Source organism: Cyprinus carpio, chromosome B10 (assembly GCF_018340385.1).
Source record: "Cyprinus carpio isolate SPL01 chromosome B10, ASM1834038v1, whole genome shotgun sequence".
Taxonomy (NCBI): domain Eukaryota; kingdom Metazoa; phylum Chordata; class Actinopteri; order Cypriniformes; family Cyprinidae; genus Cyprinus; species Cyprinus carpio.
The window spans coordinates 17,168,062-17,180,149 of NC_056606.1; the positions used below are offsets into that span (position 1 = coordinate 17,168,062).

At 36.3% G+C, this 12,088-nt stretch overlaps 1 protein-coding gene and 1 pseudogene across 1 annotated transcript; both read left to right on the plus strand.

The window, feature by feature from the left end:
* Window positions 1-3,307: 3,307 nt before the first annotated feature.
* On the plus strand, window positions 3,308-4,303 carry LOC109111184 (olfactory receptor 2AT4-like). The gene has a single exon (XM_019124140.2). It carries the CDS (start codon window positions 3,308-3,310, stop codon window positions 4,280-4,282), a length of 975 nt encoding a protein of 324 aa, XP_018979685.2. The 3' UTR covers window positions 4,283-4,303.
* Window positions 4,304-8,832: 4,529 nt separating this feature from the next.
* On the plus strand, window positions 8,833-10,833 carry LOC109111302 (annotated as a pseudogene).
* The last annotated feature ends 1,255 nt before the right edge of the window (window positions 10,834-12,088 follow it).

Genomic DNA, 12,088 nt, shown 5'->3' on the forward strand with positions numbered 1-12,088 from the left:
TTAGACCATGCGCCCGGGTGTGCCGACTGTTTTCCCGTCATTAAATTAGCAAAAGTGGATTCGGACACACCCTGAGTGCACCTGCGCTGTGCGCTTTAGACCATTCGCTTAGATCGTTAAAATGGGGCCAATAGACTCAAAAAACACATTATTTTCCACATAATGTACATTATTGTTGCTCTTCTATGCCCCGTCTTTCTGAAACACGTAGATTTTTACAAAGCTCATCGTTCTGAAAAGCGAGGTATGCTCTGATTGGCCATATATCCGGTGTATTGTGATTAGACGGATACCTCAAGCGTGTGACGGAAATGTTACGCCCCTTATTATACTGTGATGCAATCAGTGTTTTTGGGATTACTAGATAGATACAGGCAGGTGAGTTTTTATGAGGGCTGAAGCTAAACTCTGCAGGATAGTGGCCCTCCAGGACTGGAGTTGCCTATCCCTGCTATATACAGTCCTGATGTCTGAGACAAAAAGTGAAAATGATTCATTTTGATTTCTGTAATTGTACTGATAAAAAATTATCTGTAATTTTTAGTATTTGGCATGTCATTGTCATGCTTCAATGGAAGCAGAACTTGAAGTGGTATGAGGCCTGATTTGAGGCCTTTTTTTCCACCTTTTATGTTTTTTATGGCAATTTCATGAGCTATGATTGACATTCAGTCCCTAAAGCCACTCTGACCCTGTCATCATCTGGAAAAAAAGTCCCAACCACACTGTACATAACAGCAAACACTATAAGTGATACACAATAATATATTTATCTTAATTTAGAGCACAGAGTCAACATAACAGGTGCATATTCACTATGTTGAATGTCTTGCTGTTTATTGATAATGAATTTATTGGCATACATTGTACATTTTATTTTATTATTTTATGCAATTTTACTTTCTTTAGGAATACCAAATTTGTACAATGAATTTTAAATTGACATTTAATAATATTTAATATTATATGCTCTGATTGGCCAGATATCCGGTGTATTGTGATTAGACGGATACCTCAAGCGTTTGACGGAAATGTTACGCCCCTTATTATACTGTGATGCCGTGTGTCCCGGAGTACCGAGACAAAAACATTAAAACCCATTATAAACTAGGCCTTTGTTGCATCCAGTGGGGTCATAATTACGGATTATAATGACAATACCAGCGGTTTTCAATTCCAGTCCTCGAGCCCCCCAGCTCTGCATATTTTGCATGACCCTCTTTGTTAACACACCTGATTCAGATAATCAGCTCATTAGAAGTGAGCTCTGTTTATGAACTGTGTTGCGATTGACATGGTTCCTACACAGTGTTCACTGCTCCCTACTCCCTGAGAAGTGGAAATCTGTTGAAGTTTACTTCACTTCGGAACATTCATTCACGGATTTCCGCTGCACAGTGTCTTCACACATGGACAAGTGCGACATCATATAGCTCGGTAAATAAATACAATTTAAATTCAAGTCACTTTGAATGGAACATATACAGTGCCCTCCATAAGTATTAGAACAGTAAAGACAAAATTGCTTTCTCTGCTGTGGAGTCAAGATATTTGCAAATATGATCAAAAGATGAATATGCGACAAAACTACAGAATGTCACATTTTATTATTAGGTCTTTCGACACACGTTTTACCAAATAAAAAGGACAGCACTTTTAGAGTTCATCGCATTATTTGATGTGATCATAAGTATTATATAAGTATTTAATAATCACTCCACTCCCAGTAAATGTAAATGCCATTTACTACACAGAGCCGTCGTTCACTGACAAGTTACACAAAATCGCATTCAAAATCGGCAATGAATCGGCAGTGATTTTGAACGCGATTTAATGTAGCTTGTCGGCTCTGTGTAATAAACGGCATTTGCATTTACTGGGAGCGGAGTGATTATTAAATGCTCAGAGCGCAGAGGGGAAATTGTTGCTGCTCCACTCCGCTCACATACTCTGATCTGAACGCACGTGCAGGAGATTACCTACTTATCACAGGAGCGGATTTACTGACGAGATGTGCATGAAAAACTTTGCTTCCTTTGATCCTGTAAACAAACATTGGTTTTCATGAGACTCACCAGCGCATGCACAACACTGACCCCATATGTAATCAGCCCAGAGCTGCTTCCGTGTACAACTGTTGGCGCAAGCTACATTAAAGTGATAATTACGTTTTGAATATGGATATATTTTTCTTACAAAAATGAATCAATTCGCTACAGAAGGCCTTTGTTTACCCCAGGAGCCATGTAAGACACTTTTATTTATGTATGGGCGCTTTTTATTTAACTTCTTTTGGACTGATGCATGCAACACCCACTGAGTGGCATTAAACAGCTTAAAAGATCAAAGACAATTTTTAATATAACTCCGACTGGATTGGTCTGAAAGAAGAAAGTCATATACAGCTAGGATGCCTCTGGAGTAAAACATATCCTAATTTTTATTTTTGGGTGAACTAACCCTTTAATAGTGAGAATTGGACCTTAAAATAAAGTGTAATTTAAATATTTTTATTTAATATTAAATATGTTATACATTTCAAGTAGTAGGCTTTTCTGCCATGGAAAAAGTAATCAACAGATGTCACGAATTAGTTGTCATGAGTCTGCATTCATTTATTTTCCCTCGTTTTTGCACCACCTGCTAGTAACCTTTACTAATGCTGATGAAATTAGTAAAAAATATTTTTTTTATAAATAAATACAATTTAAAAATTATATATATATAATAATTTTTAAAAATAAACAAATTTTAGGGAAAAGCAAATCCTGTTTGTGTGAATGTGTGTCATGCAAACAAGCACGTAAGACAGTTCAACCAGTAAACCCCAAAGGTCAGCCCAGTTTCACAACACCAAATAATTAAAAACATGGTCCTCTATGACGTGTTGGACCCTATAGGCTTTAACACTGATTCTATAGCTATAAAATAATGAAACCATAAGCAGAACATTGACATCAGCACTGAAAACTGAGAGACGTGGCACACTGAGCCAGGAATACATTTTAGCAGATGTCACATAACTTAGAGGAATAATCAAGGTAATTTGCTGATATACAAGCCAAAATAACATAGAGATTTTTGCAATGACAAATAATTTTTGTTAACAATGCGTCATTCATTTAATGAAAATTTATTTATTTATATTATTATTATCAATTTATGAAAATACATGTTGAATTTATGTGAATTCATAATTTTGTAATACAATGTCATTTAATAATAATTGAATAATTTATAATTCAAACATTTTTCTAAAGCCAGATGTTGTTTCTTTTGTAAACAGGTGTTCACTGCAGGTTTTAGTATGTCACAGGCAAACGAAACCACAGCTTCTGTTGTAACTGAGTTTTTTATTGTGGGTTTCCCTGGACTCCAGCCCAAATACTACAGCCTGATAGGAGTGCTTTTATTCATCATCTACATCGCTGTAATCACTGGAAACTCTCTCATTGTGGTCCTGTTTGTGACTGAACGCAGCCTCCATAAGCCCATGTATATTATCATGCTGAGTTTGTCCTTGTCTGATATTGGTTTCTGTACAGTTGCTCTGCCAAAAGTCATTTCTCGCTATTGGTTTAATGATGGTTATATTGGCTTCCATGTTTGTCTGTTTCAAAGGCAGCTGATTCACTATTTTGGTACCTTAAACTCTCTTATTATGATGATCATGGCACTTGATCGGTACTTGGCGATCTGTTACCCGCTAAGATACCCTGTTTTAATGACTAACCGTACTATGAGACTTCTAATAGGGTTTTCCTGGGTTACTGCAATGATTGCTCCAACCATTAGCTTAATGCAGACAATGAAGCTGCCATTCTGTGGGCCAAACATGATCGCTCATTGTTTCTGTGATGGTTCATCTATAAACCAGCTGGCCTGTGCTGATGCCACCCTCACAAATCTCAATGCATATGCTGTAGCAATGTTTGTGCTTCTCGTTCCATTCTCTTTCATTATATTTTCCTATTTAAGTATCCTGGTGTCTGTGCTTCGAATAGCAAATGCACAGGGCCGATTGAAAGCCTTTTCTACCTGTGCCACACAGCTGACTATCATTACCATCTATTATGTGCCCCGTTTCGTGGTTTACACCACTTCTAACATCCCAAACGCTCAGATGGACAGCACTCAGAAGATCAGCCTTGTCATGTTCTACAGTCTGCTTCCACCTGTAGTGAACCCCTTCATCTACTGCATCAGGATCAAAGAAATCAGACAGTTCTTTATCAAATGGTGTTTCTACATTAACAGGATTAGTCAAAAGTCAATAAGTTAACTACTCCAAAATGAAAATGAAATGACGTACATGTCTGATTTTATCATTTTATGAAACCATTGTACATTATTGTGTGCTGTTTTAATTGCTTTACATTAATATAAATAACTTGTTGATATATATATGTATATATATATATATATATATATATATATATATATATATATATATATATATATATATATATATATTATATATATATATATATATATATATATATATATATATATATATATATATATATATATATATATATATATATATATTTGTTATACATTACAGCTTTTTTACATAGATGTATAAGGCTAAGTGCATCTTACAGGGGATAATTAGTCCTTAATGTTACTAAAAGAAGAAAAGCTTAGAAGAATGAATTGAAAAAAAAAATGTATGAGTAATATAAACTTTCCAAAAATATTTAATCATAACATGTACTGCTGTTTGACATGCTTTACTATATATATATACGTTTTTAAATATAATTGCTTTAGGTTTTAATTATAAATAAATCACAAATCTCCACCAAATGTGCCCACTCTGGTTTCATATTCAGAAAAGCTTGAATTTATTATTTTGTTGACAGGGACAGCTTGTGTTAATTTTCCAGCATGCACTATGACTGTAATGTTTTTCTTGCTTGTTTCATTGTTTCTTTAGATCACTTATACTCGTTATTACTTTATTTATGCATCTAATGTTTCAGTTACTGTAGCTTTTTGCCTATTTTTATTGCTATTTCTATAAAAGTCCATGCCATTTAAAATTATGTGATTATTTACTCACTCTTTGGTCAATAATCACCTCATCAAACTGGTACATTTCAAAGAATGGCCCACTTCATAATAATTGTTATTAACCAGTGTACATGACCCACTGAGAGGAGAAAATATTTCATTCTTACCACGTGCAGAAAGAGTGGCGGCAGTGGTGTTGTAGTGAAGGCCTTGGTTTTTGTGCTCGTCAGGTGCCCATGTTTCCACCCAAATACTATAGTTTCCCACTACAGGACACTTGGCAGAGAATCCTCTAAAAAAAAAAGCAGAGAATCCTTTAGTCAGATACATATTTGTGGACATTTTTAGACATTCACCTAGAAATATAATACATATTTGTATATAAATATTAACATCAGCCTAAAAACACATAAAAGTTCCCTTTTGAAATGGTCTTTCACGTTTTGTATAAACATGCTATGGGGGAAACTTCTGTTTACTGTGCATGCTGAAACCTGATTTGTTAGCGTTCGTGTAGCTGCACATTCAAATGGCATTTCAGCCCACCAAAATGGACAGGGCTGACTATAAATATAAATCAGCGCCAAATGCCATTTCATCAGAATTTTCTCCTTTAACATGAAGATCATCTCCTCGCTGAAGGAATAAGCTTGTTTACTCACCGTAGAAGTGCACCGGCAGCAAATAGACACTCCTCTTCAGTGCTTCTCTCCTGCGGCCATCCGGTGAACACAAAGAGCAAATATCTTTTCCTAGGATCCTAGGAACAAATTTCAGCATTGCTGCTTCAAATGTCACGTCACGAGTGTACCCTGCGAGTGTCGAGTGACAGTGAGTGTGTTGAGTGTTAAGTCAATACCGTGCACCCATCCAAGCCTTGGAGGACCACCTCGGCTCTAACGGGGCTACGTGCTACAAAGGCAATTGCGCAGGCTTTCAGCAAGGCCATGGACAACTTGGCTGTGCTTGAGTGCCACCTTTATCTGGAGATCAAGGACCCAAACAAAGCCGGCTTCCTCGACTCCCCAATCTACCCCACAGGGTTATTTGACCCTGCTGTAGATGGATTTGAAGAGTGCTTCAGTGCAGCACAGAAGTCATCCCAGGCCATGTGCCACATCCTGCCTAAGCTCTCCAGCTTTTTCAAGTCTCAAGAAGGCTCAGTCTTCCCAGCAACCCGTGAAGCCTGCTCCATCTACTGCTCAGAACAGAGCCTGAGCTCCAACAGTACCCTCAGAAGGATAAATTCTACCCCTTTCCTAAGGACCAGGGGACCCGCCCCAGAGTGACATAGGACCCTGAGCTGCACAAGTCGTCCTGATCTCAAAGCAAAGCAGAACAAGAGAGGGTTAGGTACCACCAAGGCACTGCCCCCAAAGAAGTCTCGCACTCACTCTCCATTCCCCCGTTAGCTCCAGGTGACAGAAGCTCTGTTCATGCTGTGACCCTAATCCCCTATGAGAGTAGAAAGGGTTTTGATTGACAGACCCTGGCCTTGTGACCTGGGTCTCATTATTTCCGGGCTTATTGTGCCCTTATTTATAGCACAGCACTATTGGACATGTTCCCCATAATACATTAACACAACATGAAAGACCGTTTCAAAAGGGAAGGCTCTGGTTATTAACGTAACCTCAGCTCCCTGAGATAACGGGAACTAGCGTTGCGTACACAGTCATGCTGTAAAGCTATATGCGAGTCGATGACTGTCGCTCTGATTAAATGGCATGCAGTGTTGACTTATATAGGCAACTGGCCATGCCAATTTTGGTTGACTGAAATGCCATTTGCTTTTGCAGCTACATGAACATTTACAAATCAGGCTTCAGCATTCAGAATGAACAGGAGTATCCCCCCATAGTGTCTATATTAGGGATGCCCGATTATATTGGAACAATATCAGAATCGGCCGATAATGGCTTTAAATGTAAATATCGGCATCGACCAGATATGAAAAATTATGCCGATGTCTTTCCAGTAGGAGGAACATGTTAACTCACATGTGCTCAGGGTATGCCAGCGATTAGATCACGTCAGCAGTGTGGCTCATTCTTGAAGCAAAGTTTTGATCACCTGAATGGTGATTAGATTCACTGTTTTGGATCACTGCATTTAAACTGAGAATGCATGTACATAATGATGTGTTCGGTGTGCAATAGTGTAAACAGTGGCACATGCAGTGGCAGCAGCAGCAGCCTCCTCCGGGTCCTAATGCCTGTTCTGTAAGATGTTTTATAGGGGGACGCTGTTGGCCTACTTCTAATAAAATGAATGTAAAATACACAAATAACAATTAGACTATGTTTCTTATTAAATAAAGAAGTAATTGATGTCATAAAATCATGAGTATGTTTTGATTTAAAGGTCAGAAGCTATAGCTAACATGAAAAAAAAAAAAATCACAAACACGACACTTGTAAATTAAATAATTTTATACTGATTTACTCAATGTGTAATATGTTATATTTTTAAACAAATTATGAGCTCTAAGAGATTTTCAGAATTTTGCAAATGTTAAGGTTACCACTGGATCTTTCTAAAAACAAAAAAAGTGCAGCGATTGATATATAGTTTATTTATAGTTATTTTCAAAGCTTCGATGTACTGTCATTATAAAAGAACTTCATTATAATTTAGTTATAACAAATAAGTTCTTGTTAAAAACTAACCAAAATTTTAAATAATCTGCTTATAATTTCCACACAGGAGAGACTTGGTGTTGTTTCCAAACAAAAGGAAATATATCGGTATCAGTTATCAGCCAAAATGAGTTGAAAAATATTGGCATATCGAATATAGGTAAAAAACCAATATTGTGCATCAGATATGAACCAATCAGAAGAAGTTATTCATGTAAATGCAATGCAAAACTTTTCTGAAAGAATGCAAAAGTGGCTTTTTTTTACATCTCATATTTTTTACCATTTAGGGGCTCAGTACAGCACAAGTAATACAGATTTGGTAATCTGAAAAGGTGTGTATCTGGATCCAATCCTATATTTACTCTATAGAAGAGTAAGATAGCTGGCTAGCAAAACATGGGATTTCCAAATCCAGATCATTCTGATCCAGATTTTTAACAACTGGCTCCAGGTGATCCCATTTAGAATTATGCTAGAGAAAAAAAAATACAACACAGATTTAGAAAATAAATAGCTCATGTTTCTGTGTTGTGCAAATACATGTTATAGCCTACTTAACACGGAAGAGGCACCAAGCCAAACTTCATTCCACAGTTATCTTGATATGAAGATAACAAAACACATTTCCCAAACCCCAAAGGTCAGCCCAGTTTTATGACACCAAATAATTCAAAACATGATCCTCTATAACATGTTGAACCCTAAAGGCTTTAACACTGATTCTACAGCTATAAAATAATGAAACCGCAAGCAGAACATTGACATCAGCACTGAAAACTGAGAAAAGTGAAACACTGAGCCAGGAATAAACTCCAGCCGATATCACATAACTTAAGAAGAGTAATAATCAAGGTAATACAAGCCAAAATAACATTTAAATTTTCACCATGAGAAATTTTAAATCTGTGACCATGGGTAATTCATTTCATTTAATAAAATTTATTGATATAAAAATGTATAAATTACATATTGGATAATTTATGTTAATTTATAATTTTGTAAGTAAATGTCGTTTAAACCATTTAATAATAATTGTATAATTTATGTAATTTTATTTTAGAACATAAGCAAATTTTCACTTCAAGTATATATTTCAATATTTTTAGGCAAATCTAATCAGTCTAAGAAATTTGTCAGTTTAACAGGCAGATGCATTTATTATTTTGTAAACAGGTGTTCACTGCAGGTTTTAGTATGTCACAGGCAAACGAAACCACAGCTTCTGTTGTAACTGAGTTTTTTATTGTGGGTTTCCCTGGACTCCAGCCCAAATACTACAGCCTGATAGGAGCACTTTTATTCATCATCTACATCGCTGTAATCACTGGAAACTCTCTCATTGTGGTCCTGTTTGTGACTGAACGCAGCCTCCATAAGCCCATGTATATTATCATGCTGAGTTTGTTCTTGTCTGATATTGGTTTCTGTACAGTTGCTCTGCCAAAAGTCATTTCTCGATATTGGTTTAATGACGGTTATATTGGCTTCCATGTATGTCTGTTTCAAAGGCAGCTGATTCACTGTTTTGGTACATTGTGTCATGGATTCCTCACAAAAATCACAGAAGATCCCAGATCAGCTTTATTAACTAGATCCAAACAATGATCCAAAAAACAGGCAGAAAACGAGGGCAAAAGGTAATCCAACACAGAGTAACAGAAAACATGTTAAGTGAGCATGGTATATATCAGGGTGAGCTAATAAGACTAATGACACACAGCTGGAAACAATGAGAACGAATAGACAGAGCAAAGAGTGATGGGAAATGAAGACCAAAACAAAAAACTAAGATCCAAAAGGAGTGCCCTCTAGTGGCTATCATGGGCACTCCAGGAGATGGCTGTGACACCTTAAACTCTCTTATTATGATGATCATGGCACTTGATCGGTACTTGGCGATCGGTTACCCGCTAAGATACCCTGTTTTAATAACTAACCGTACTATGAGGCTTCTAATAGGGTTTTCCTGGGTTAGTGCAATGATTGCTCCAACCATTAGCTTAATGCAGACAATGAAGCTGCCATTCTGTGGGCCGAGCATGATCGCTCATTGTTTCTGTGATGGTTCATCTATAAACCAGCTGGCCTGTGCTGATGCCACCCTCACAAATCTCATCGGATATGCTGTAGCAATGTTTGCCCTTCTTGTGCCCTGGTCTTCCACAATAATTTCTTATTTAAAGGGATACTCCATCCCAAAATGAAAATTTTGTCATTAATCACTTACCCCCATTTTGTTCCAAACCCATAAAAGCTCTGTTCGTCTTCGGAACACAATTTAAGTTATTTTGGATGAAAACCTGGAGGCCTGTGACTGTCCCATAGACTGCCAAGTAAATAACAGTGTCAAGTTCCATAAAAGGTATGAAAGTCGTGTCAGAATACTCCATCTGCTATCAGACGTGCAATCTGGGTTACTGTATATTAAGTGACGGGAACACTTTTTGTAAGCGAATAAAACAAAAATAATGACTTTATTCAATAATTCCTTTGTCAACGGTCTCCTCTATCACGTATGCTGTATATGCTCTTCTGTCTCATCCGCGCCACAAGGATGCGCTGTTTCTACGTGTAATTAGCTTTGATTTGAAATAAAACAGCGCACCCTTGTGGAGTGGATGACACAGAAGAGCATATACAGCATAGGTGATAGAGGAGACCGTTGACAAAGGAATTATTGAATAAAGTCAAGTGTTCCCGTCACTTCATATAACCCAGATTGCATGTCTGATGGCAGATGGAGTATTCTGATGACGACTTTCATACGTTTTATGGACCTTGACACTGTTATTTATTTAGCAGTCTATGGGACAGTCTCAAGCCTCCAGGTTTTCATTCAAAATATCTTAAATTGTGTTCCGAAGATGAACAGAGCTTTTATGGGTTTGGAACGACGTGGGGGTAAGTGATTAATGACAAAATTTGCATTTTGGGATGGAGTATCCCTTTAAGTTTCTAGTGTCTGTGCTTCGAATAGCAAATGCACAGGGCCGACTGAAAGCCTTTTCTACCTGTGCCACACAGCTGATTATCATTACCATCTATTATGTGCCCCATTTTGTGGTTTACACCACTTCTAACATTCATCAGGATCAAAGAAATCAGACAGTTCTTTATCAAATGGTGTGTCCACAGAAACAGGATCATCAGTAGGTCATTAACTATTTCTAAATAAGATGATTTGCCTGTTAAGTTGTTCTTATGCATCTTATTACATGAAACTGACAAGTCATTTTCTTTTGCATAATAATAATAAAAATATGTATTATAAAAATGTGGAAGGCCATTTATCACTCATTGAATGGATCAATAGGCAAGATATAAATTAAAGTATATGATTAGACCTCAATGTTAATTTAAAAAAGAACAAAACATATGGAAAGTTAACATGTCCTGTGGTTTGACAAGCTGTACAGTAAAACTATTTTTTAAATACTTAATGAAGTTTGTTTATGACATCAATAATTAAAAGACTAGGCCCTACATGAAATATTTCTAATTTTAAAAATGAATTTGTTACACTGCCAGGATAATGCATAATTTATTGCCTATTATATATTTTAATTAGAAATAAATCATAAATCCCCTCAAGTGTCCACCATCGATTAATTTTTAATGGGGAAAAAAGCTTAAAATTACCGTAATTTGACAGATTGCGATTAATATGCTGTTATTATGTTTATTTAGGGTGGTGCTTACTGGATTCATCGGTGTTTCAAATAAATTAAAAGCATATATCTGGTGCTTTTTTTTTCGCTTAAAGTAATTAAAATGATCAAAATCTTACCAAACTGATCAATTCCGAGGAGTGGCCACTTTATTAAAATAAAGTAAGTTAATATTAACTGATGCACAAGACAGTGTTCTGCTGAGCAGAGAGAAAAAAAAAAGATTCTTACCGCGTGTAGTTTGAGAAACGCGTAGGAAGTTGCTTTGTGTCGAAGGCCATGATGTGTGCTCTTCAGGTTTATTGTTAGCCATTTAAATACATTATTAAATCCATGATTTTATATTACTATAAATCGTGCGTCTTGTATTTTTCCCGGCATTAGATTAAAATAAAGTCCCTTAAAAAAAATTCAAATGAGATCAAAACTTGTTTTCGACTAAGTGTTGCTTGGTAGGCTACTTGGCGACTAAACAAGTAAAATCTAAATTTAGTTTATTTTTATTTTTCTTATCTTAATTTATGCACAAAAACGAAAATGAGCAATTTTAATAATAATAAATACTAATAAATATAATATAAACCAATAAAACTGATGTGATTTGTCCAAATAGGAGATGTGTGTAATTATCGGTTTACCCACAAGATGGAGCAAAAAGATCACAATTCGAGAAGTATTTGATGTTTACCCATATGCTTCCATACACTATAACAATTTTTTTTTAAATGGTTTTAAATAAGTCTCATGTTCACCTAAGCTGCA